Here is a 23,925-nt window from a genome sequence, read left to right on the forward strand (position 1 = left end):
AGTTAAACTGTAAAAGGTCTAGGATAAAGTTAGAGAATTCCAGGACATAAGTGTAGGTAGCTCGTGTGATATCCTGGAGGTAAAGGGAGCTGAAGACATTTGATAGGCAACTTAGGCACAGAATAAGAAAAGAGAAAAAAGTGATGGAGAAGGAGAGGTTAGGGGATCAGAGATCGGGAGATGGGAAAGAATGAGGCATGTTTGCATAGGTGGACTGAGTAGGAATTAGAAGCTAAGCTGCCAGTCAATGAAGAAGAGAAAACTGGTACGAGAATACATGTGATGGGGAAATCTAGCGCTCTAATGTGGCTCTTCAGAGGGAAAGATCATGCAGGAGAGAAATTGAAGCAGAAATTGATGGTGACAAATAGTCAGGAATCCCAAATGTCAGGTTCATTCGTCGTAGTGTGTTTGGCTAGCTATGACAGTGCTACAACTAAAAAAATAATCTCTGCTAAACAGTTGAACCTGCTGGTTTTTGAAAGGCTCTCTTAGTACCCAAGAGAGCCTGTGTTAACACATAGTAGTTAACACGTGAAAAAAAACCCCACATTCTTGGAGAACATACTAAATTCTCATCTGTAAGTTATTTGATAATTGTGAATAATTGTAAGAAAGTTATGTCAAAACTGTGTTATTGAAAGTCTGGAAATAAGTATGATGCAATAATCACCATGACAGTTTTAATTGGATAAATTGTATTGTGTTAGTATGGTTGTTTTAAAACATTCTACTATTGCCATTTGAGTTGATAAAAACATTGTATGCTAATTTGTTAAATGTTTGCGTGCTTTTCCAGGGCAAAATATCATAAATTAAAATATGGCACAGAATTGAACCAAGGTGACTTGAAAATGCCAACTTTTGAATCAGGTAACTTTTTTTACCATACCCTGTTCTAGTATAACTTGTTTATACACTGTTCTAAATTCGCTCTGTTCAGTTTATTGCACCGTTCGTTCTTCCTCTCACCCTCCCTTAGGTGTGTTATAGAGAAGTTATCTAGGAAATGTTTGGTAAAGGCTTGAAAATAAAAATTAATTAACCGTTCCTTTTTGAAAGAGCTCTGAATGTCAAAGAAAGCTCTAAATAAAGTTACACAATTCCTTATTTAGTCACTACTGCTCATTATTTCTTATACTACCACTTCTTGAAGGATTTAATAATTTTTGCCATTGTGCCATCCATCCAGAAGGAAAGCTTAAATGCAGAATAAACAGAAGAAATACTGTTGTTTATCAGTGCTTTTATAGGATGCTTGTTTTTAAGGAATGAGGGGAAAAAAAATGTTCTGCATTGGCTTCTGTTTTTATCTTAAATCAAGGAAAAAAGTCCTAAGAGAAAAATTAGGCTATCCTTATTGGTACTCTGGAATGCATCCAATTTTGCAGTTTACATATAAAGTTCATAATAAGTTTTGCTCTTCACAATATTGCAGATAAACGAAAGCGTTTTTCATAACAACATTGGACTGTTTAATAAGCAGAATTGCACGTGGCTTCTCTTGAAATATACATCTTCGGGAAGTTGCACTGTTTGCCTGTATTTGTGTAATGTGCCTTAAAATTATAGTCTACAGATTTTTATTTTTTCTTCCCCTTTTCTCATCTTTTTTTTGTTTGTTTTCTGCTTTAGAAGTGCCACATTTTGGGTACTTTTATATCCGGTTGAGACCAGACACCATTGTTCATGTTTCTTGCTTGACGGGATTTTTCATACGTGTTTAAAAGCAGCGGGTCTAGATTTTAATTGTTGATAGTAAACTGATGGAATTTGTGTTAAACTTGACATGTTTGTTTTCTCCAAATGCTGATATAGGTCACTGCTTCTCTTATTTTAACTGTGTTTTCCATGTTGCTTTCTAAGCATCTCTGCTTTGTGAAAGAGATATAGCCTGTTTTCTTAGTAGTAACACTTCTGTTGATCAGGGCAAGGTTTTCTTTTGTGTACAAGTTAAATATTTTTCTAGTTCCTTTTCTGCATGTAAGGGACCAGGATTTTTTAACTGATTCTATTCTGGTAAAGTACTTGCTTGGTGCTTCAGCAAAGAATTAGAAAAAAATATAATTTGGTTAAAAAACACTGTGTGAGACTGCATCTAACTTAAAGCTTTTTTTTAAGATTTGCTTTTAATTTCATTGGTGTCTTGTAAAAAGTAAATTGATCTTTACACAAAAAAAATAAAACCAGAACAAAAGAGAAAAAACCCACCCAACTATGACACTGTATCTTTCAGAAGAAACCAAAGATATGGAGGTTCCTGCAGTACCTCAAAATAGCCAATTGACCTGGAAGCAAGGCAGACAGTTACTAAGACAGTAAGTAACGTTGTTGAATATTGGTGTATTCAAACTTTTCCTTGAAACGTGAGGAGCTGTATATATGCTTACTCTATGAAACGCAGTAATTGAGGCGGGCAAATAGTGGTTCATTTTTCAGGACTTCGTAGTCTTGAGCTTTAAGCAGAGTAAAGTTTTCCATATGAGATGGAGAGCAATGAAGTTTATCTTCCAAAAATGATATAGTAGTGGCATTAATTTTTAACAGTCAATACTAATTTCTTTCATTTTCCCTCAAATATGCTTTCCCTTTTCTTCTCTTAATGCATCTAGGTATCTTCAGGAAGTAGGTTATACAGATACAATATTGGATGTACGCTCCCAGCGGGTAAGGTCTTTGCTTGGGCTCTCCAATTCAGAACCAAACGGTTCAGTAGAGACAAAGAACTTAGAACAGATCCTCAATGGGGGTGAATCTCCTTCATCGAAACAAAAGGGACAGGAAATCAAAAGGTAAATGAAGAGATAAGAAATCCATAAAGTTTAAGTATGTTTTACTTGGTCAGTGATCTGTACTGGTCAGTTCACATTGAACTTTCAACTCCAGAGTTTCTGAACACCTGTGAGTCTAGCTGACTAAACATGATGCACTTAACTGAAGTTGGTTATACATAGGAACCTATGTATTTATATTACATACATATATGTATATTATATACAGGAAAATACATTGTGTATTAAAGTTGAATTTATGTCATATAACCACTCTGGAGTTGTTATTTTAAGGCAAGATTCTGTTGAGTGGTGCTTTTATTATAAGGAATTAGGCAGCTGTAGAAACTTCTTCATACAACCATTTCTTGTTGTTTTGCTAGTTTTAAAGCTCTTAAGCTGTTAGGTAGCAATTGCATTTAATCTGATTAATCTTCTAAAATCTTTTCAGGAAGTAAAACGGATTATCTGTTAATGTTTTTATTTATGTAGGAATTCTGGTGATGTTCTTGAAACATTTAACTTCTTAGAAAATGCAGATGATAGTGATGAAGAAGAAGAGAGTGACATGATAGAAGATATTGCAGAAGGAAAAGAAAAGCACCGGATAAATAAGAAACACAAAGTAAAAGATTTTTTTTTAATTTTTGTTTAATATAGATCTGAAATCCCTTTTTAAAAGGAAATCTTTTCTACCCAGATGATAATAACTATGTCATATTAAAATGCTTGTTGTTGTACCTTCATTATCTGAATGGATTGTAAGCAGATGCTTAATTGGTAAATTTGGTGGTTTAGTTAACATGTTACCTTGAAAACAACCAACCAAGCTGTTAGCAAATGTGAATGAAATGCTGAGAGAGATAACTGATTTGGCCATTTCAGCTTCTCTGCGTACTTTGAGTCCCTTTAAGAGGCAAATTTAGCACAATAGAGTGTGCGTCCTTCTTGAATTTTGGAAAAGGTAGGGACAATCCCTTAGAAGAAACTAAATTATGTAATGGGGAAAAAAAATCAGTTTCATGCCAAATACGTGTTTAGTTCTTCCTTTTATGCAGCTTTTTACCAAATATGTTAAGAGCCTAGCAGAGACTTGTCTCCAGTAACCTTCTGTTGAAGGTTCAATTAAGTTTTGTTCTGTTTTGTTTTTCTCTTTAGTTTTGCATCCTGTGAGCAGCTTTCTAGATAGGATAGAGTATATTACCTGTCCCTTTTTAGTTCTTTTTCTCCTGTACTGGAAGAGTCTCCCTGTTATTGAGGTTTCCTTGTGTGAAGAGGTTGATTTATGAACATTGTACTGACGGTTTTATTACTTCTTGCTCAGTAGAGTTCTCTGTAGCATGATGACCCCTCTGGCTGCATTGAGTGTTGTTAAATAGCTAGCAGCATTATCTCAGCTTCATGCAAGTCTTAATTTCCCAATTTGACTTGTCAGGAAGGGTTTTCCACCATACCTTTGGTACTAGCTTGCACTTCTGGTAAATAGATTAATCAAGCAATTGGTTGAATCTTTTTTGTTCTAAGGTAGTGGCTAGTCTGATAAATAGATTATCTACTAAGTAAAGCACATACAAAGACACTACTCTCATTTTTTGATGCTTGACAAAGCTTGTTTTTTATAGAAAGTAGAAGGATCATTTATAGTTACTTTGTAAAAGTTATCTCTCTGTAAAAGTGTAAGAATATTGTCATAGAAATCACAGAAACCTAACCCCATGTGGAAATTTTCTTTACCTGCAGAAGGAAAGAAACCTTTTCACTGATGCCTTGGTAGGGGGATGTTTCTTTTGTTTAAGGTGAAGGTGTGATAAAACTAGTAAAAAGACACTTTTCTGAAAACACTGTATTTTCCAAGCTTATGCTTAACACTGAAGTAGAACTGGAAAGCAAAAAGGAAAAAAGGCTTCTGGACCATCAGAAAACACAGTTTGTTTGCAAAGTTTCTCTGCAGAGCTATTGATATTGCAAGAAAATCAAAAAAATTTTCCAAATTATATGTTTTAAATAAAAAATGAAGACTGGGATGTATGGGATTGTTTTTGTTGCTAAATCTAGTGTCAGTATTCTTTTCATTTCCTAATGATCACTAGACTGCACTGCGCTCTCTTTTTTTTTTTTTTTTCAATAAGCAGCTCTAGATCTGACTATCTCTTACGTGTCTTTCTGCATTTCATGTTTTCCCCTGCAACCAAGTACTCAGCGAGGGTAATCTGTATCACTTCTAACCTAAATATTTGAGTAGAAAATCTGTTTGTGATTCAAATGCAGAAAAATATTTATCTGCTTGCAGATTGGTAATGAAGGTTTAGCTGCTGACCTTACAGATGACCCCGATACTGAAGAAGCTTTGAAAGAATTTGATTTTTTAGTGACAGCTGAAGATGGTGAAGGAGCTGGAGAAGCTCGAAGTTCAGGAGATGGAACAGAGTGGGGTAAGATGCTAACAAAAGCACTTAGAAATAAAGGAATAGTTGTTCATGATAGTACATAAGAGTTGCAATACCTGCTAAGACGGTGTGGGTGTGTGGATGATTGTGATGATCAAATGCTGATGCTTAGATAATACTGTAATGGATGCTGAAACTTTCATATATATATATATATGCTGTTGTAGTTGCCACAAATACAGTTAGTTACATTTGTTTTGGGTTTGATTCCAAAACTGAAATAGGAGTCTGTTTTCCTTCTTGAATAAGACAGCTAGGATTCTGAATGTCTTTATACCTGAACTAAATTTGCTTTCAAATATGGATTAATTTTTTCTTTCCCCTATTTGTTTCTGGTCAAAAGCTTTAAACTTTTTGTGTTCAAGTTAAATGAATTTCTTTGGTGTACTTGTAAAAATGAGCAAATAGTATATTTAGTTTTTCTGGCTGAGATTTTTAGATGTTATTGCTAATGTGGCTTGCATTAGTAGAACCAAAAAAACACTTTTATACTGACCCAACTTTTTATTTAATTATTTTAATTTTAGAGTAGATAATAAAATTAAGTGGGTTAGAAATTTGATAAAAAACAAAATATGCTAGGTCAGAAAGTCCTGGACCCTACATGTTTCAAAAGAAGAAATTGAAAGAGGGAGAGAGTTTGGGTGGGAAAAAGAATAACAAACCAAGTAATTCACATCTGCCTTGAAATGGGAGATTTACCATCTTAGTTTCTGAACTGTGGTACAAGCAATTTTGTGGTTGCATATTGTAAGGCCAAAAAGTGCCGCTAGATCATCTTGTTTGACCATTTTATGTCATTGAGACAATTAATTTGTCATACAATGAATTTGTCATACTTAGATAAACACCTCGGTGAGCAAAGAGAATATAGAGATCTACAGAAATCAAAATACTGACACATCTTCCAGGAAAATCATTCAGTCTTGATTTTGAAGGTACCAAGGATTAGAAAGCATTCCTTCCTCAAAATTAGTATCAAAGGGTTAGTCACTTTTTTTTTTTTTTTTTTTTTTTTTTAGAATCGGTCTTATTTCTAATTGGAAGGTGAAGCTGGACAAACTGTTACCTTTAGTTTTGGTAATACCTGTCTATTTTTAGAAGCGTTTTAGTTGCTTGGTGGTGATGTTATCTGATTAGTTTCTTGATCGTCTTTTTATTTGGCCAAACAGGCAAATCTCTTGGTATAAGGTGTCTCATAGGCCCAAAGCCAAGGGTTTGACTTCATTTGCAGCATCCCTTCAAATGTATAGTCATGCAAAAAGTTCTGGTTCTAGCATTAGTCTTAGCACTATTGTATATAGAAGGAAAGACAGCTAGGGTACTATAATTCATGCAATCAAAGATTTATCCATTTTTTCAGAGCATTCTGCTGAAACTTAGTGAAATTCTAAGTCATTCCTTTCCCCCGTTACTTTCCAGAGTGTTATATCTCTGTCATCTTCTCAGGTAGTTACCCAGAATGGGGGAATTCTGATTTATCTGCAGTGCTGACTTTGCAAGTTAAATTTTTTTCAAACTTGGGTTTTGAACAGTTCAGTAGATGTCCTAAACTTAAAAATACAATAAAATTTATAAATATAGTTTAAAAAACAAATTAACCCACCAAACTATTCAGAGAGCGATTTGAGTGTCTTTTACTACAGTTTAAGTGAACCCATAGCAAAAGTGAGACAGAGCATTTTGGAAGTTTGTACGCCCTTGTGACAGCTGTTTTGTGACAACTGGTTTAACTGCAGTAATTCCATTACCAAAACACTCATGTCTGAGGCAAGGAAGTGGGGAGGGAGAAATAAACATAAATCTACTTGCATCTTTAAAAGTATGTGCTCTGAGTTTTGCCATATGAAGACAATATCTGTAACTTTGTTCTATATTTTGTACTAACTCACAGTTTCAATGAGTCAGAAGACGTACTTCCAACTGTAGTAGCAATTCTTTTTTCATAGTATGTCACTGATTTTAGTACAGCTGTTCTTTCCTTAAATGGATCTTTAAGGATACAATCTATCAGGTCTTGGGATTCAGTGTCACTTTTCTTGAAGATCAGCATGTACATTTGAAATATTTAGTCAGTGCTTCTTTATTGCACATCAAATATAATATTTGAAATATTGTCCCACTTAAATGCCTTCTAAAATAAAATAGTACATTACCTAAACCAGTTTATTTTAGTCTGTCACATTATTTTCAACTCTGTGAAACTGTTATTACTTGAAATCTCCAGGTTCACCCATTTATTTATTTTTGAGGGGGAACTTCATTTAAATGAATAGTCGCCATTACTTACTAAACAATTGCATCAGTCATCTACTTTATCATTTCAGTTGTAATTCATATTTTTCTTATCTCATATTGTAAACAGTTGCTCTGTTCTGTTTTCTTATCAGCTTTTTTCCTTGCCGTTTTAGTTTTTCTGTCATTGGCATCCTTCTATCACTTCTTACTCTTGCAAAATTTAGGCTCTCTGAAAAAAATATAAATGTTTACACGTATGTTTCTTTATAATGCTTTTTACTATCTGGAAGCCAGACTTCCGATGTGTAGGCTCTAAAGCTGTTGCCTAGTTTTGCTTTATTATTACTTTCAATACTTAGTTGTCAAAGTATTATCTGTAGGTCTAACTTCAGATATGCTAAAATATTTCATTTGAGAGTTACTTTTTTGATACTGGAGACTTCTGCAAACCAGCCAATGAGTCTGGAATTTTGGGCTTTTTTTTTTTTTCCTTCTTGTACTACAGCTTTTTATGAACACATTCTTTTTTTTTTTTTTGTAAGTGCCTCATTTAATATCCTTTGAGTCTTACATTTTGTTTTCAGACGTTGTGATTTAAAGCATCCTGTCATGCAACATGTTTTACTTAGGAACAGCTTGCCTTCCAAATACTAGAAGATGAGCAAATTCAAACAGTGTTAAATAAAGAATTAAGGTATGCAGCACATTCAAAAAGGGATGTACGTTTTTAGATTAAAAATTTTTAAATGCCTTCTGGTGATATGGTATCATCAAGAAAAAGATGTATATAGAATTTCTGTTTGCTTAAGCAAACAGGAATAAATGCGTATTATTTTTATACTATGTTACATGTTAAAGATACTACATATTATGTAGTCTTCTTATTCTGATTATGATTTCAGTGACTAACTACGTGTTCATCACTGAATTTCTCCTCTCCATGAAACACAGAAGTCCTGTTTACCCATGGACCATGAGTCAGAGAATGACTGACTGCCCAGAATTTTTGGGTGGCAGAGTGTGACTGGAATTCAGTCTTGTGGATCGTTTTTTAAATAATAAAAAAAAAAAGTAATTAAAAAAAACCCTCAACACATTTCTCCACTAAATGGTATCGACTGGTGGGCATCCTGGATCCTCTGTACTGCCCAGGTGCCAGTTTAGTGTGGGTTATAAACACTGCAGGCAATTTGAGGAAGTTCACCCATACGGAGTTGTTCTAGTTCCATGGCTCTATTCTGAAATAGCTAAGTAAGGCACACCTGAGAGAAACACTGCTGGGTCTTCCTAAAAAATCTCCACTGAAATTTGTTTCACAGCCTCTTTGGTTAATCAGAGTTAGTTTTTTTTTTTTTTATCTAGTTTTCTATTTATGACCTACATTTCGGCAGCCGATAGCATTGTTTTAAGTATTTATGTTTGCAGGCTTATGCTTTTCCTGTTTTCTGTTGACTGAATGAGCCCAGTTCCTTCAAATTCTTTGTCTTGATATCTATATGCCCTGTTTGTTTTGCAATCTACAGACCTATTCCAGACTTCTAATGTAGAACGCAGACTGGACATGTTACTTCAATTTTGTCATCATCATCACTGAATTATGTGGAGTACTCCTGGTTTAATGCACCACACCTTTTAAAACACAGAACAACAGTTTTGTTGTGGCATTCTTTTATTATTATTTTTTACATCAGCATTACATTGCTGTTACGTGTTCCTGAATCCTTCTCTGCAGTGCTGCAACGTGGCTGATTATTTTCTTTTTATTAATAGTGCTTTGGATTTTTATTTATTTATTTTTTTTAATTTTAACTGTTCTTAACTGAATTTCCTTTCATTGGGTTTTAGGGTTTTCTTTTGTTGTTTTACCTAATTTCCTTCCTGTTTTGGTTGGGCATGTCCTCTGACTTATCTTTCTATGCTTCTTGTATTTCCTCACCGATCACTGTTCTTCTCTGTCAACATTTTGGCCCTGCGAGTATAAAAGTTTAGATCTTTGTGTTTGCAGTTTGGTCTCTTTAGCTGCAGTTTGGTGTATGATGTCATCGTTCTCTTCCCCTCTCCACGGTTCTTTGTGGACACCTCAGGGGACTTTGCCATTATGCTGCCCGTTTCATGCCTTCGCCACCCTTCCTGTTTCTATATTCCACCTCTTTATCAAGGTTGTTTCTCTTTGTCATTGATCGGCCCTATTTGAATGATGGTCTCTTGGTAGGTGTCATTGTCATGTTTTGTCATGAAACATGTACTTCGAATAAGTCCTACTTGTTTGCATCATAAATGCATGTTTCTTTCTCTCTGTAGCGTATGGCTTCTCTTGTGCATTTTTGTAATGGATATAACTTCAAAAATTGCTGTTTTATGAAAACTCTGATATTGTAGGTATGATTGGAAGTTGGGAACCGAGGAACTTAGTTTTATTATTTTATGTCTAAAGAATTTGCGAGCATAAGCTTAACTGGCACACAAACCAAGTTTGGTTGCTGCCTAGTTGCCTTTTAGCAAAAGTCTTTCTGAAAATGTTACATTTACCTCGTCTTAGAGACAAGTTTATCCTTTTACTAATTCTGTGTTTCCAGAAATACTTGCTATGGATAGCTTAGAAAAGTGGAGTCTTGACTTTTCTTGGAGATTAATTAACTGCAATATTTGTCAAACAGAAAAAGACATGTCTTCTGAAACTACTGTGGAATGTTGTATTTCTGCTAATTATAATTTATTTGCTGGAATGCAGGGGGATGTCAATTTATTCACCCATGCAAATTACTTTTCTTCATCTTTGTGTAAAGAGCTGTATTTTTTATTGACTTGTTTCTCTGGTTATATGTAGGACCAAGGTTTCTTTCTTGTGCATGTAGAATGAGTGTGAGAGGATGCATGGTGGTCTTCATGAATAAACTGGCACTGACTTACTCAGCTTGCATTTTCATGAGTAATATAGCATGAATACTTTTATTTGCTTATTCAACACTGGCTGAATAATTTCTTAACACTGTCTTTCTAAAGATGCAGTAATCATTTCTGAACACCAATGAATTTTTGTGTATTTTGAAGTATCTAACATAAGCAGTTACTTCTGAAGCTTAATTTGTTTGCTCCTTAGTAACAAATTAACATACAAATTTCAAATATGTAACTGATATTATACAGTGCCTTGGAAAACTGTATGAAATGAGACTTAGTATTTTGTAAACTTAAAACTGAGACTGCACCTTTAAAGCAAAGATTTATTAAGAACTTTTATTAATGCTCTTAATCAGCTATGATAGTAAATCGCCAACAGCTTGCATTGCCAATTGCTGATTTTTTTTCTTTTAATAATATGCTGCATGTAGACAAAGATGACCTGTCCCCAACTGCTGAGGTTTGGGATGTAGACCAGGGACTAATAAGTAAACTGAAGGAACAGTACAAGAAGGAACGAAAGGGGAAGAAAGGGGTAAAGAGTAAGTGCAGATTCTGAATCTTGTAATGCAACGCTTTTTTTGCCTATCTATATAGAACACATTTTTTCTCACAAGTTCTGTTTTTGTTTTTTTCATTAAACATTGTTTTCTGTAACGGGGGCAACCAACTTTAACTTTCTACCTGCTGAATGTGAATGTGTCAAACAAAACCTTTGACAGCCATTTCCTAGATGAGAAATATTGAAAACACATAAAAATTTAAGGTTAAATGGCTAAAAAGCCAAATGTTTTGAAATGTGAGTGTAAGAATAATGAACAACTTGCATTTTGAGTATATACCTACTCAATGTTTCCTATTTCAGAAGTTTTCTGAAAGATTTAAACTTTATCTGCTTCTTAAAATGTAATATTGTGGTACTGTTGTGGGTGGGGTTTTTTTTTTGTTTTTTTAACATGAGCTTGAATCAAGCTATAATTGCTATTCATGGGCTTGTAATTATTTTTACAATCTAAGATAATGCGAATTTTAAAAATCCTGTAATGTAAATACGAATTTTTGGGGGGCTTTGTTTAGGATATAATCTTTATTTTTTGGTGCCCTTCACTTTTCTGTGCAGTTACCACATTTTGGTTGACATCTCTTTACTCTTTAAGAGTGTTCAAACCAGTTGACCTATTCGAACTACGTAAGTTAAACTAAACTTTAATATTGAAGTACCTGGTAAAAATGCTTTTGTAACTTACATCATCAGCTATACAAACTCTTAGTGGATAAAGTGTTACTAAATCAGTGTCACTCTAGAGAAGCTCCCTTTGTTGCAGTGTCTTTATTTTGAGAGCATATCACAACAGTTTCTGGTGATATTTAGTAAAAAATATTTTTTTATATTAAAATATAACACTTCATGAATAATTCAGTAATTAAGATTTTAATTTACTTTGTAACATCTAACAAATTAAAATTAGTGCATGTTGATTGCTTTTTTCAGCAATTTTGCATGACTCGCATGTACACACAAACACACAAATATACAAAATCTCTGATGAAGTAAAGATTTTTTACTGAGTCTTTGGTTTGGTCAGAACTTACAGTAATAGTCTGGGTGCTAATGGGTGTCCTTATTTAACATGTAAATCACTAGTAGACACCAAATTCACATAGAGTATTTTATAGAGTTAGAAACTTCTGTTACTACTAAAGTGGACTTTTATTTGAAATTTTCTTACTAAACTTCACATTTTAGACTTTCGGAAGCACAGTGGCTGCAAAATAACAGCAAATGTTTTGCATTCTGAGGAAAATAAAGTAATTATTTAGGGTATTTTTATATTTGTCTCTCAGACATTGCAAAGCTTTAGGTTATCACATACAGAACGTTCTTGAAACTGTACTTACATTTCGATTATAATCTTTTTGAACCCACCATGCTGGTTAATTTCTACTTTCTGGCTTGTGGAAGGTAAGCAGCTGTAAAACAGGGACAAGTAGTGTTGTTCTAGGATTATAAAGTCTATGGAAAAAACTCTTCTCAGACCTCCAGATTTGTTTTAGTGGCATTATTTTGGCTTGTCTAGAAAAGATTTCTCTTCCTGCACTTGTTTCCTTGTCTGCTATGCAGTCAAGAATTTCTATCATCTTTTTGGTTTTTCATCTGTAAATCTTAAAATTTCCAGAGGAGAAGCATAATTCTCATCCAGCAAAAATAACTACTTTGTCAAAAACTGGCGTTTTAGTGGTCTGCATTGCCTATTAAATTGGTTGTGACTATCATTTAGGATAAATAGTAATTATTCTATCTGAAATGTCCAGTTGCAAAATTTAACACTGCAACATTATTATCAAAACTTTTCTTCCTGTCCTCTTTCCTGGACAGTTTCTGCAAACGGTATAACATTAAATTTCGTGCCATGAATGGCCTGATATGTTGGCCATTAATTATTATTTGACGTATATTCTCTTTTGACAATGTGTGTTCCACTGTCAATACTTAAAGGAGTATTTTCTTCATCTAAAGTAATTTTAAAAGCTGCATGTTCACGTAAGAGAATATTTAGGAGACAACTGTGTGTCACAGTGCTGTGAGGTCACGTAAGTCACTGTTTAGCATTTGGGATTTTAAGATTAAATTCTTGTTTGGGAAACCCTGAGCTCATATATGTAGTCTCACAAGGTGGTTTGTGTGATACTGCACTTGTCACATTCGTCATAGTAGCTTCTGATTAAAAATTGGCCTCTAATCACTGAGCTAATTGAATGAGATAATTCCATACACAGTAAAAAATATGCATTTGAGGTTGGACAGGTTTGTTTAAATTCTGTTTATTTGATTCTTAGATTATTTTTTTTCTCAGCTTTTTTAACATTGAGACTGAAAATAGTGTCAGGGACCACCTTTATTGCTGCTTCCCATGTCTGATCATTCATGAACTTAATTCTGAATATTCATCTTTAGCTTTGCTCTTCAGGGTATTGTCAGACTTTTTATCAAAATTTATTTGGAGCAATATCAGAACTTATATGCATGACAGAATATATATCATCACGAAGATCAAATAAATGTGCATTGACTATCACCTCTTGCAATACTTTGAGGGCAGCATAGTAGGGCAGATGTTCTAGTGAGTTCTTCTGGTGGATATTTTGGTAACAATCATAATCCTCATTTAGACTGCTGTCTTCATAACAGGGCTTTAATAGCCCTGGCCCAGGTGTGGTAAATTTCATTTTAAGTGTAGAGATAAGTAACTATACAGAAGTAGATTTGATTCTATTTTGATATTTCTGTAATCTGCATTCATATGTGTTCTTTTGGGTGGAACACCTTCATTTAGGTCATCTTCTTTCAGCACATGTGTTTTCATAATGTACTACTTACTCTTTTTTCTTTTTGGGTTGTGATTTTTTTTTTTTTTTTTCCCCTGCCATGATAGTCACAATGGTAGGTGGAAATACTACTTTATTACGAAAGGATCTTTAAAAAAAAAAAGCCACTAAACCAAAAACTACCCTACACTTTAAATGCTTTTATAATATGAGCTGTAAAATGACCACAGACCTGTTTATTAAAGAGTTCTTATATTTAAAAACAAACAAACAAAAAACCCAACGCAATTCAACCACAATGTATTCTGGACTTCATTGTGATAAACAGGTAAGGAGTTAAGTTTGATTTCTATAAAACTGCGCTTACCTTTTACAGTAATATGGTGAATTTAAGGCCGGTTTCTTCACGAAGTTTGATAAGATCAGTTTTGGCAGCTAAATCAGGGGATGACTTTTTCAGATACGGTCTGTTACATTTTCAGACGATAATAGTGGAGATGATGCGTATCTCATTTCATACTATCAGGTCAGAGTAATGTGTTTTCAGCAATTTGAAAAATAGTTTTCACATATTAAATTGTATGTGTACATCACTGTTAAAATGAAGATCACTTTACTGATTTTTCCTTCATTTCTTTGAAACCTTTCTCATTCTTTTTTTTTTTTTTTTACTTTCTTGCTTTCTATCCTCAGTCTAATCTTTATTTATGAAACAGTATATGTCCCAATCACTTTGCTAGCCTTGATTTCTGGGAATACAGTGTAACAGTTGATAGGCATGAAAACAGATTTGGATTTTATCACCTTCATTAGCATCACCTGTAGATGTGTAAGGATCCCTGTGTTACATTCAGACTTGGGCTATTACATCTCGATGCTAATAGAAATCTGCTTATGGCTTCTTAGACTCCGGCATCTCAGACTACAGCTTTTCAGCACTGAATATTCAATTACCTTTTTCACTTTTGATCTCTGAAGAAGGATACACTGAGATGGAATTGTAGGTGTTTTGGTTTTGTTCATAACAGGTTCATGTTTACTGATTGTTTTTTTTTTTTTGTTCTAGTCTTTTCTTGAGTATAAAACAGTCATCCATTTTGTGCCTTGAACGTAGCTGCTTACGCAGAGACAGCACATTTTTATCTTTAAAAATCTATGTGTAACATTTAAAATACTTCACAAATTATGTCAAGGTATACTTGCACTTAATTGAAAGCAGAAATCTGCAGTCTTCTGTGGTGGTGGCACAGTCTTGAATATTGACATTTTTCAGCAAGAAGTACAGAGAAATTGTTGGGAACAGCAAGCTGTTCTTTTGTAAACTTCAGAAAGCAGTTTCTATCTGTGTTGTATGATAGATTGAGAGCTGTTCTGAGGTTATGCCTGAAGGACAAGAAGTGACTAAACATACTGGCCAGCAGGTTGAGGGGGGTGATTCTACCCATCCACTCTGCTCTAGTGAGGCCCCACCTGGAGTACTGCATCCAGCTCTGGAGCCCTCAGCACAGGAAGGACCAGGACCTGTTGGAGTGGGTCAAGAAGGAAGGCCATGAAGATGAGACAGCTGGAGCACCTCTCCTATGAGGACAGGCTGAGAGAATTGGGGTTGTTCAGCCTGGAGAAGAGAAGGCTCTGGGGAGACCTTATTGTGGCCTTTCAGTGCTTAAAGGGGGCTTATAAGAAAGATGAGGACAGACTTTTTAGCAGAGCCTGTTATGGCAGGACAAGGGGTAATGGTGTTAAAGTAAAAGAGGGAAGATTTAGGCTAGATATAAGGCAGAAATTTTTTACCATGAGGCTGGTGAAGCACTGGAACAGGTTGCCCAGAGAGGTGGTAGATGTCCCATCCCTGGAAACATTCAAGGTCAGGTTGGACGGGGCTCTGAGCAACCTGATCTGGTTGGAGATGTCCTTGCTTGTTGCAGGGAGGGTTGGACTAGATGACCCTTAAAGGTCCTTTCCGACCCAAACCATTTTATGATTCTATGACATACTGAATGACTGACTGGTTCAAGGTAGCGGAGCAGGGACCTACTTGTAGTTTTTTCTGAGTGTGCTCTGAGACAAACTTCTGCCCATATGTTTGGTGTGAAAACACTTTCAAAAGATGCTTTCATTTTGGATGTGAATAAGAGATTATAAGCCATATTTGGCATCTTTCTTCCATGTGTTGAACAGTTCATGCATATCAACATGGAGAAGTCAAATGTGTTTTCTTCTGGAAAGCAAAGGGTATGTTAAAGCAGACAGTTTAGGGTACCTGTCATGACTTTTATCATGTCATTTACTGATAGCGGTATAATATCTTCAAGAATGTATCTGCTTCTGGTCACCATAAGTGGCTGGCTGACAGCCAGCTGGAATAAAGACAAAAGCAAGCTTTGTGATCTGTAGGCTATAGACCTGGCCATTTTAAGAATGACTTTTTTTATATGAGATCTCACCTGCTGACTGCAATTAAGTATCATACCTCTGAAATTAAATCCTATCAGTCTGGTGGCTATTAGAAAAAAAAGTGTTGGTGCAAAAGAGACATTCCTCATTTTTATTATTTTACACTCAACGTCATTAGCTAAGATCACAGGTTTCTAGATTCACTTCTACTAGAGAGTGAAATGAAACAAACACTCAAGAAATCTGTTTTGTTGCATAAGGGAAACTTTTGGAAGCCTTTTTTGTTCTCAGCCAACTTCTAGGTAGCAGCCTTTGTAGATTTACTTGGAATACTAAATGTTCTGTAAAAGAAAGAAAGAAAAATGTGAGAAGCATAAAAAAAAAAGTATTGGGTGTTGTATATTATTTGGCAAAATGAAATTGTTTTGCAAGTATTCATGAGAATAGTTACATAGCATCCCTCGTGGGGTATGCATGGTATACTTTTTGCTGATTCTGCTTCCAGAAATGTTCTTCCTTGTCATCATTCTCTCCAGAGAATTCTCCGTTATCTTCAGAGAATTCAGTTATTGATGGATATTCATTTTTGAACACATCAATTTTAACCATTTGTTGTCAGTAAGATCTAAAAATTGAAATTATTAGATATTATTTGAAAGAGTGTGTTTTAGCGTTTTAACTGTTTAAACGGACAGTTCTGCTTTTGATAAATCACCTGTAATTACAGTGTTTACCTCTTACTTTTTCGAGAATAAGGCTTTGCTTTAGTTCTGATTTCCTTTTAAGAAAAGTGGTACATCACCTCAGAGTATAAGAAATTGTTTCCTAATACTTTACTAGAAAATGGACATACTTGAAAATTATTTAAGTTCTAATGTGTCCTTCTAAAGATAGTAAACACTTATGTTTTAGCACATTTAAAAGCATAGTGGGGGAGGGGGGGCAGGGTGGTGGGGTTTTTGTTCTGTGTTCTACAATAGATCTGTCTGCAGTCCCAGGAAGTACCCTTTTATTGATTGAAAGCTGGTTATGTCTTGCATCATTGTGGATTGTTTTCTTTAAAGAGATTCTGTCTCTGAAATTTCACTTGATGATTGAAGCTTGACTTTCTGACATGCAAGCTGTAAGGTGGAATCAGGAAAGAATTTATTAATTAAAAAAAATTATAACATACTGTTCTTGTTTGCTAGTGTCTCCATGAATTTAATGCACATATAATTCAGTATGATTCGTTTCTAGAGGCATGCTTGTATAATAATGGTAATATACGTCTGCAGTTTCATACAGTGGTGGAAGCATTCTTGCTCTTGAGTTTCAACAAACGCTTTATACAATTTAAATACCATTCAAAAACAGGGAAAGTTAATTGTTTGTTGCACCCCCTTATGAGCTGTCTGTACCTTTTCCCTCATTTTTAAGCTTATTTTTTATTTGCGCTCTGTTTTTCAGTGTTAAATTGTTTAGTATAGTTAAAGTTGTGTAATATTATTAGCAAATGTTTAATTCATCTGTATTTTGTTTAATAGTTAATGTTCTTATAATATTTGTCTTGCCTTCTCAGTAGGGCTGTAAGATGATTTTTTTTCTCCCCTACAGGAAACTGTAGAACAGATCTACGGAACACAAAGGAGTTATTCTTTGATTTAGTGAATTAAAACTGTTTGCATGTAGTTTTCAGATTTGATATAATAATTCCTCCTTTTGATTTCCAAAAGATGAATTTTATTAATATACAAAGACAAAAGCAAAGCATTGTATTTATTTTAAGGAGGTCCCATCAGTAATTATTCTTGTTTAATTAGTTTATTGGATTTTTAGACTTCAGTCAAGCCAAGCGGTAGCAATCAAATGAATCTTTGCTGCTGACGTTAATTTACAGGAGTCAACAGGACAAAACTTCACGACATGATAGCTGATCTGGGCGATGATGAGATACCCCACATCCCTTCAGGAATCATTAATCAAACTAGGTCACCCTCTTCTAGAATGACTGATCATGAAGGTGCAAGAGCAGAGGAAGGTACAAAAAATTCAGCTACTTGTTATGTTTCAGGAGATTTCTTTTAGAAAGCACACGCTGTAATTTACTGTCCCCTCTAGAAAACTTAATGCAATTGCAGACTGCCACATTATTATTTTATTTGCAGTTCTTCCCAAATGGTTTTATAAGAATATGTTGTGAGCTTCTGTGGCTTATCATAACTCACCATTATTTCATAAGTATTTTTAAACAATTTCATGTACAGCAGTGTGTTCTGAAACTATTCACTATTAAAAACCTGTTTGCTGACTGCCCCCCATTAGCAAAACCTTTTACAAATAGGGTGTTATTGATTGAGGGGAAAAAAGGTGAGTATTAACATTTGATACACAGTTTGCATTTTAAAGTGAAACTTATAAGTGGTTATTTAATTTATGAGACTTATTTGTCTCTTTTTCCTCAAGTTTAATGTTCTCTCTTTAAAAATTCTCTTGTCCATATACACAAGTGTACAAAGACACACTATTTCTTTACAAAGTATTGATTTCAATTTCAAGATTATCTTAGGCAATGGAAGTTAGTGGCAAACTATTATCTAAATAGTCCAAAATCTTGTATTCACTTTAAGTTTTTTGTTTTAAAGGAATGATTTTCCTTGTATTAGCTTTGAGATTAGAATACCATTACGTAAATTCTGTCCTCAGAAGACATTGATTCAAAATACTCAGCTGAATTCAGATTTGGCTCCTTTATGATGATCTTGAACCGATAAGCCCTGGCATGGTATCAGCTATACCAGAAGTGTAAAGAATTTGCCCTCTTTCTGATCCTGAAAATCTGTTGGTTCTCTTATTCTTCCTTCACCCCTACCCCCACAAATGCCTGTCACCAAGCAAGCAGAAAAATAGTTTTGCAGGGAGGTTTTTCTGTTGCTCTCCAAAACTACTGTTTTACAAAAGTATCGGTCTTCCTGCCTTCTCTTTTACTGTCTTGCCTTTCCTCTTTGTTTTTTATTTACAACTTAAAGTTGAACTAGTATTGAATTTACCTGTGGAGTGCAACTGAAAAACCTACTGGTGAAGTTCCACTTGCTAAAACTTGTGACTGTACATTTAGGTTGTATTTAGGTTTAGTATTGACATGCTTTAGGTTGCCTTTTAGCCTTGTTAAGGTATTAAGGGCATGTGTCCCTACAGTTACAGTTCCCTTAGTCTGTATTAGGCTGTAACGTACATGTTATGCAAGAAATGCAGATGTTCATTGTAAAGGACAGGCCATATAGCTATTGTCTCTTTCAGAGACTTTACATCTAAAATAATATTGGACAAAACAGTCTTTCTGAAGAAATAGATGCTAAATTTGAATTTGATGGGGACTGTCTTTCATTGCCTGGTTACTGTACACAAACACTTCAAATTGTCCACACTATTTGCAAATAAACTGTGCCTTCAGGATTATATTTTCATGGTATTTAATGTGTTTGTATGTTTTCAGCTTATCAGTGTAGTTTGGGCTTTATCTCTACCATCATATCTGCTAATTGTGGTTTCTACATAACTTTTAAACTTGAATATTAGGGTGTAAATTTTGCTGTTTGATCAGAATTTCTATCCTGAATACTACATGGTTTTAAAGTTCTTGTCTATACCGTGTTGTGCAAAGCTGTAAGCGAACAAGCTTAGTGTTGTCTTTTAATTCCTTCTAGGCCTGTCTTTCGTTAACAAGGCCAAATACTTTCATTATCGTAAACTGCAGATTTTGCTTAATTATTTTCTTCAACTGTGTTTTAAAAGCTGCACTTTCTTGCTGGGACACACTAGCCTATGCTGATGAATATTACCAAGTCATAATGTTCTTGTGAATGTCCCTAAGGTTTATGCTACAGTCTGAAGTGTTACAGTTCTGAGGTAGTGGTTGATAGTTTAGTTTTCGTGTAGAGAACAAAGTGTTACTCAGCTCATTTTTTTTTTTTTTCTTTGAGGTGATGAGGGAGTTCAGAGGGGAAAGTAAACTATGGTTCTAGTTGGCTGGGAAGGTACCTTTTATACCTCTAAAGGTGTGGATTTTGGTTTGGGGTTTTTTTTCCTCCTCTTAAGTGCCTGGTTAAATATGATGAGAAAATAGTTATGCGGTAATTGCACTTTATAGTTTAGGCCATAAGAATGTGGGGTTTCCATTTCACCATATTGCATGACTTTCAGAAACAGAATCAAACGCTGCATGATTTTCCATTCACTGTATTGTACAGAGACTTACTATTTCATGTGTTGCTTTTCTTTTTCAATATCTATAGATTGTGGGGATGTGTTCTATAGACTGACAAAAAAAAATAGCAGGAACAGCTAATTGCTTGGGCGTTAACTGCTGCTTTTGGTGTACCACATATTAAATTTCTGGAAAACAAGATCAAGATGGCCCTGATATATAGTAGACAACAACAGCATATATGAACATACATATTTCATTAGAGACTAAAGCAGATTCAGTCTGTATAAGTATTACGGCTTGATTTTGACTTAATTATGTAGATGTTAAGAATTTGAAGGTAAGAAGTGCTGGCTAGGATTCGCCAAGCAAATATTTAGTCATAGCATTTATTTTTTTTTAACCTAGTTTCACATACAAAGAAACATGTACTATCCCACAGATTTTTACTTGGTATTTATTGCTTGCAAACCCAGTTAAACATATATATTGTTCTATGAGGAGAATATTGTACTCTGTTAGAAAAATAATTTTTTTTAAGATTAAAAGCATTCAATAAGTAATTTAACTTTATCATTTGCCTGTATCTATTGATAGGTTGTTTTTGCTTGGGTGTTTATGTTGAGTAGCTATAACATCATGCATCTTTCATCGCATTACTTTTCTACCTTTTTTTTATAAAAACTGCTTGCAACTATTTTTTAAACTTCTTTGTGTCTTATTTTAAAATAAAATATACATATTGGCAACTTTAGTAATGAGAAATATGCTTCTAAATTTCAGATAGCTTGAATTTTGAAGCTTTAAATAAGGATATTCATCTGATGCACAAAAAGTTTGATAAATTTATTATATAGACTCTTAATGTGGTAGTATTTTTTTATGGTAGTGCTTCATTTTTAGTATATAGCATATGTAAGTTGATCTGTTAAAGACAGTTAACACTAATTTCACAAAGAATTAGTACGACAAGTTCAGGGTCTTACTTAAACCTTGTGGGCCTGTGCTAAAGATCAGAGAGGAGTCACAGCATCACAACAGGGACGAAAAGCGTCAAGTTTAAAATGAGCATGTTGCCTCAGTGGTCAGCAGCTCTGTTCTATAGTGACTTCAGAGATTTGGCTTGTAAATGGATACTTGCATTTGAGAGGCTGGGACCTTGTCAAGTAAAAGTATTGCAGTCTTTCTGTGGGAGACAAAAAGAAAACAAAATAAAATGCAACACAAACCCAACCAACCAATGACAGCAACAACAACAACAAAACCTTAAAAGCCCCTCGGTTCCTTTTGTAGCCTTTATAATTTATTTTTTTTCTCCCACTCTTTTTCTGTCAGAAAAGAACCAGGAAAAACTTGGTCTCTGAAGTAATTGAGGGCCTAATTGTTACTCGTTTGAGGATTTCACAATTTAGGTTTGCCCAGAGAATGTCTGTGATGTTATTTTATTTCTTGCTTCATATAAAGCATTATTTGTGTCACTTAACTCAGACACTTTTCACTTAGAAATTCTAAACTCATCTAATAATCATGGATGACTGGATATACCCTCACCCCTGCAAAAAAAGCCCCAAACCCAAAAACCAATAATATGGGAAATAGGTGGGAACATGGAAAATAATTAGGTGTTTTCTAGGATTATGTCTTTTTCTGAAATATACGTGGTTTGGAATATATTGTCAGATTGAGAAGTTTAGCAAAATATTAATGGAAATGAAAAGTTTATTCATATAAGGACATGGTAAGCTATTTTTGGGCTGTTAATTTAATGTAGTATTCTCATGAGTCAAGACTTTTGTGTGGATTGCAAATATTTTAAAAAGAGGTGATTGTGCACCGTTAGAATACTATTTGCTCTTTTTATGGAATTTTAGGAACAGCAGTCCTTACGTAGATGATACTCTTAGATTCTCACAAACAGTTGTGTTGCCTGTACTAATAAAGTTACATTATTTTAATAGTACAGTAGCTCTCAAGCATTAGAACTTGTTTTATTCTTGAGAAGTGATTTTTTTTTTTTGATCTAGCTGGGCTGGCTCCTCTTTGCATAGGCATAGCAATGATCCCGGACATCTTAGCTTGTACCTGGTCTTAGTTACTTTTCTTCAGCTGGAGTGGAACATAACTAGATTACCATTCAGGTAGTGGAGATACAGAGTATTAAAGATGCATGTTCAAAAAAGGAATGTTTTGATTATAATCCAGTCCTCTTGTTTGGAACTTTTTTTGTAAGACAAAAACCAGGATGTGGATGTTTTCAAGGTTTTTTTGAGAGGATTAAAAACAAGGGGTGGTGTTAAAGTGAGACCATAACTCTCCATTCCAAATCAATGAAATCCAAAAGTCAAGCAAGTTTTATTTTTAAAGATATCAAATACGATTTAATGTATTTTGTACATGTTTGCACTTAGCTAAAGCTCACACATATCTAAAGTTTAAGTACTCTACCTAACAAGTGTACCAATTTTTGCACAGAAAGGAATACTGCTAAGTAAAAGCAGCATCTAAAATATACTAAAGTATTACGATGTTTAAGCCTTTCTTCCTATTCCTCACTGCTAAAATGATATTTGTGGGTAGAAGGAGATATACAGAATTGTTGAATAGTGTAAAGAATATAGGTGAAAATTTGAAACTTTTGTTATTCAGATATGAATTCAAAATGAATGGTTATATATAATCTGTATTCATTCTAAATTATAATTAACAGAAATGTAAAATTTTAATTTGGGGAAGGCATAGCTAGCTAAGATAAATATCAGTTGGGTGTATTTTTAAATTAGAATCAAAAATTAGGCTGAGAAGGTAAGAGAGGGAATTCATGAATAACTGTTTTTTGCATTTTTTTAATCATTTGAAAAATCAAAGTGAAGAGATGTTTGGTACGAGGCCTTTAGCCTGAGAGATAAAAAATACTCACATATGCAACTAGAGATATTTGAAATAGTACAATATGTAGTATAATAATAGTGTAATGTAAAAATATATTATTTGCAAATGGATAGAAGGCAGATAGCATGGTGTTAGTGAATGAAGTATTTAGCTGAGAATTTGGAGACCTGGGATGTACATTTGATGTTGCAATGTAAAGTAATGTCAGTCAAGTCACTTGTCAGTGGTATTGAACACCTCTGTAAAATCAGTTGAAATCAAATGACAAATCATGCTATGAGTGATGTATTTAATATGTGTGTGTTTGCACATGTGTGCGTGTCATCATGCTCTTTTTTTTTTTCAGTTGGGTCAGTAATGCATCCAAGTTTGGTTTTAAACTCTGCTTTGCTTTTAAGTGATGAATAATGCAGTTTTTAATCAGTTTGAATTATTACATTGAGACTTAAAGAAACTGTTTTGTTCTTTGTAGCTGAGCCAATAACGTTTCCACCTGGAGGAGGCAAGTCATTTATTATGGGTTCTGATGATGTGTTGTTAAGTGTACTGGGCCTTGGAGACCTTGCAGACTTGACAGTAACAAATGATGCAGACTATAGTTATGATGTAAGTGGAATTTTATTTTAAAATTTTTTATACCGTTTTATTTAATCAGTAATAGTTGGGTCCCCTCTCCCCCACCCTGAACATTACAGATGTGGAAAACAGAGTTTCATTAGCAAAAACTATTACTTGGGAGGAGGAGCCCTTGTGAATGGGCTAAGTAATTTGG

The 23,925-nt window shown here is 34.3% G+C and overlaps 1 protein-coding gene across 5 annotated transcripts in view; it reads left to right on the forward strand.

Annotated features, from left to right (window-relative positions):
- Nucleotides 1-23,925, forward strand: part of STRN3 (striatin 3) — a 68,283-nt gene that overhangs the window by 24,835 nt on the left and 19,523 nt on the right. Inside the window, exons 3-10 of one of the 5 annotated variants that reach the window (XM_054197933.1) lie at nucleotides 800-873; nucleotides 2,240-2,318; nucleotides 2,613-2,792; nucleotides 3,264-3,396; nucleotides 5,062-5,203; nucleotides 10,789-10,899; nucleotides 17,958-18,098; nucleotides 23,626-23,759. In XM_054197933.1, the coding sequence (XP_054053908.1) occupies nucleotides 800-873; nucleotides 2,240-2,318; nucleotides 2,613-2,792; nucleotides 3,264-3,396; nucleotides 5,062-5,203; nucleotides 10,789-10,899; nucleotides 17,958-18,098; nucleotides 23,626-23,759 (994 nt within the window). Of the gene's footprint in view, nucleotides 1-799; nucleotides 874-2,236; nucleotides 2,319-2,612; nucleotides 2,793-3,263; nucleotides 3,397-5,061; nucleotides 5,204-10,788; nucleotides 10,900-17,957; nucleotides 18,099-23,625; nucleotides 23,760-23,925 lie in introns of all 5 variants that reach the window. The other 4 variants (XM_054197932.1, XM_054197935.1, XM_054197934.1 and 1 more) reach the window with 4 other exon arrangements.

This window comes from Rissa tridactyla, chromosome 4 (assembly GCF_028500815.1).
Source record: "Rissa tridactyla isolate bRisTri1 chromosome 4, bRisTri1.patW.cur.20221130, whole genome shotgun sequence".
Taxonomy (NCBI): Eukaryota; Metazoa; Chordata; class Aves; order Charadriiformes; family Laridae; genus Rissa; species Rissa tridactyla.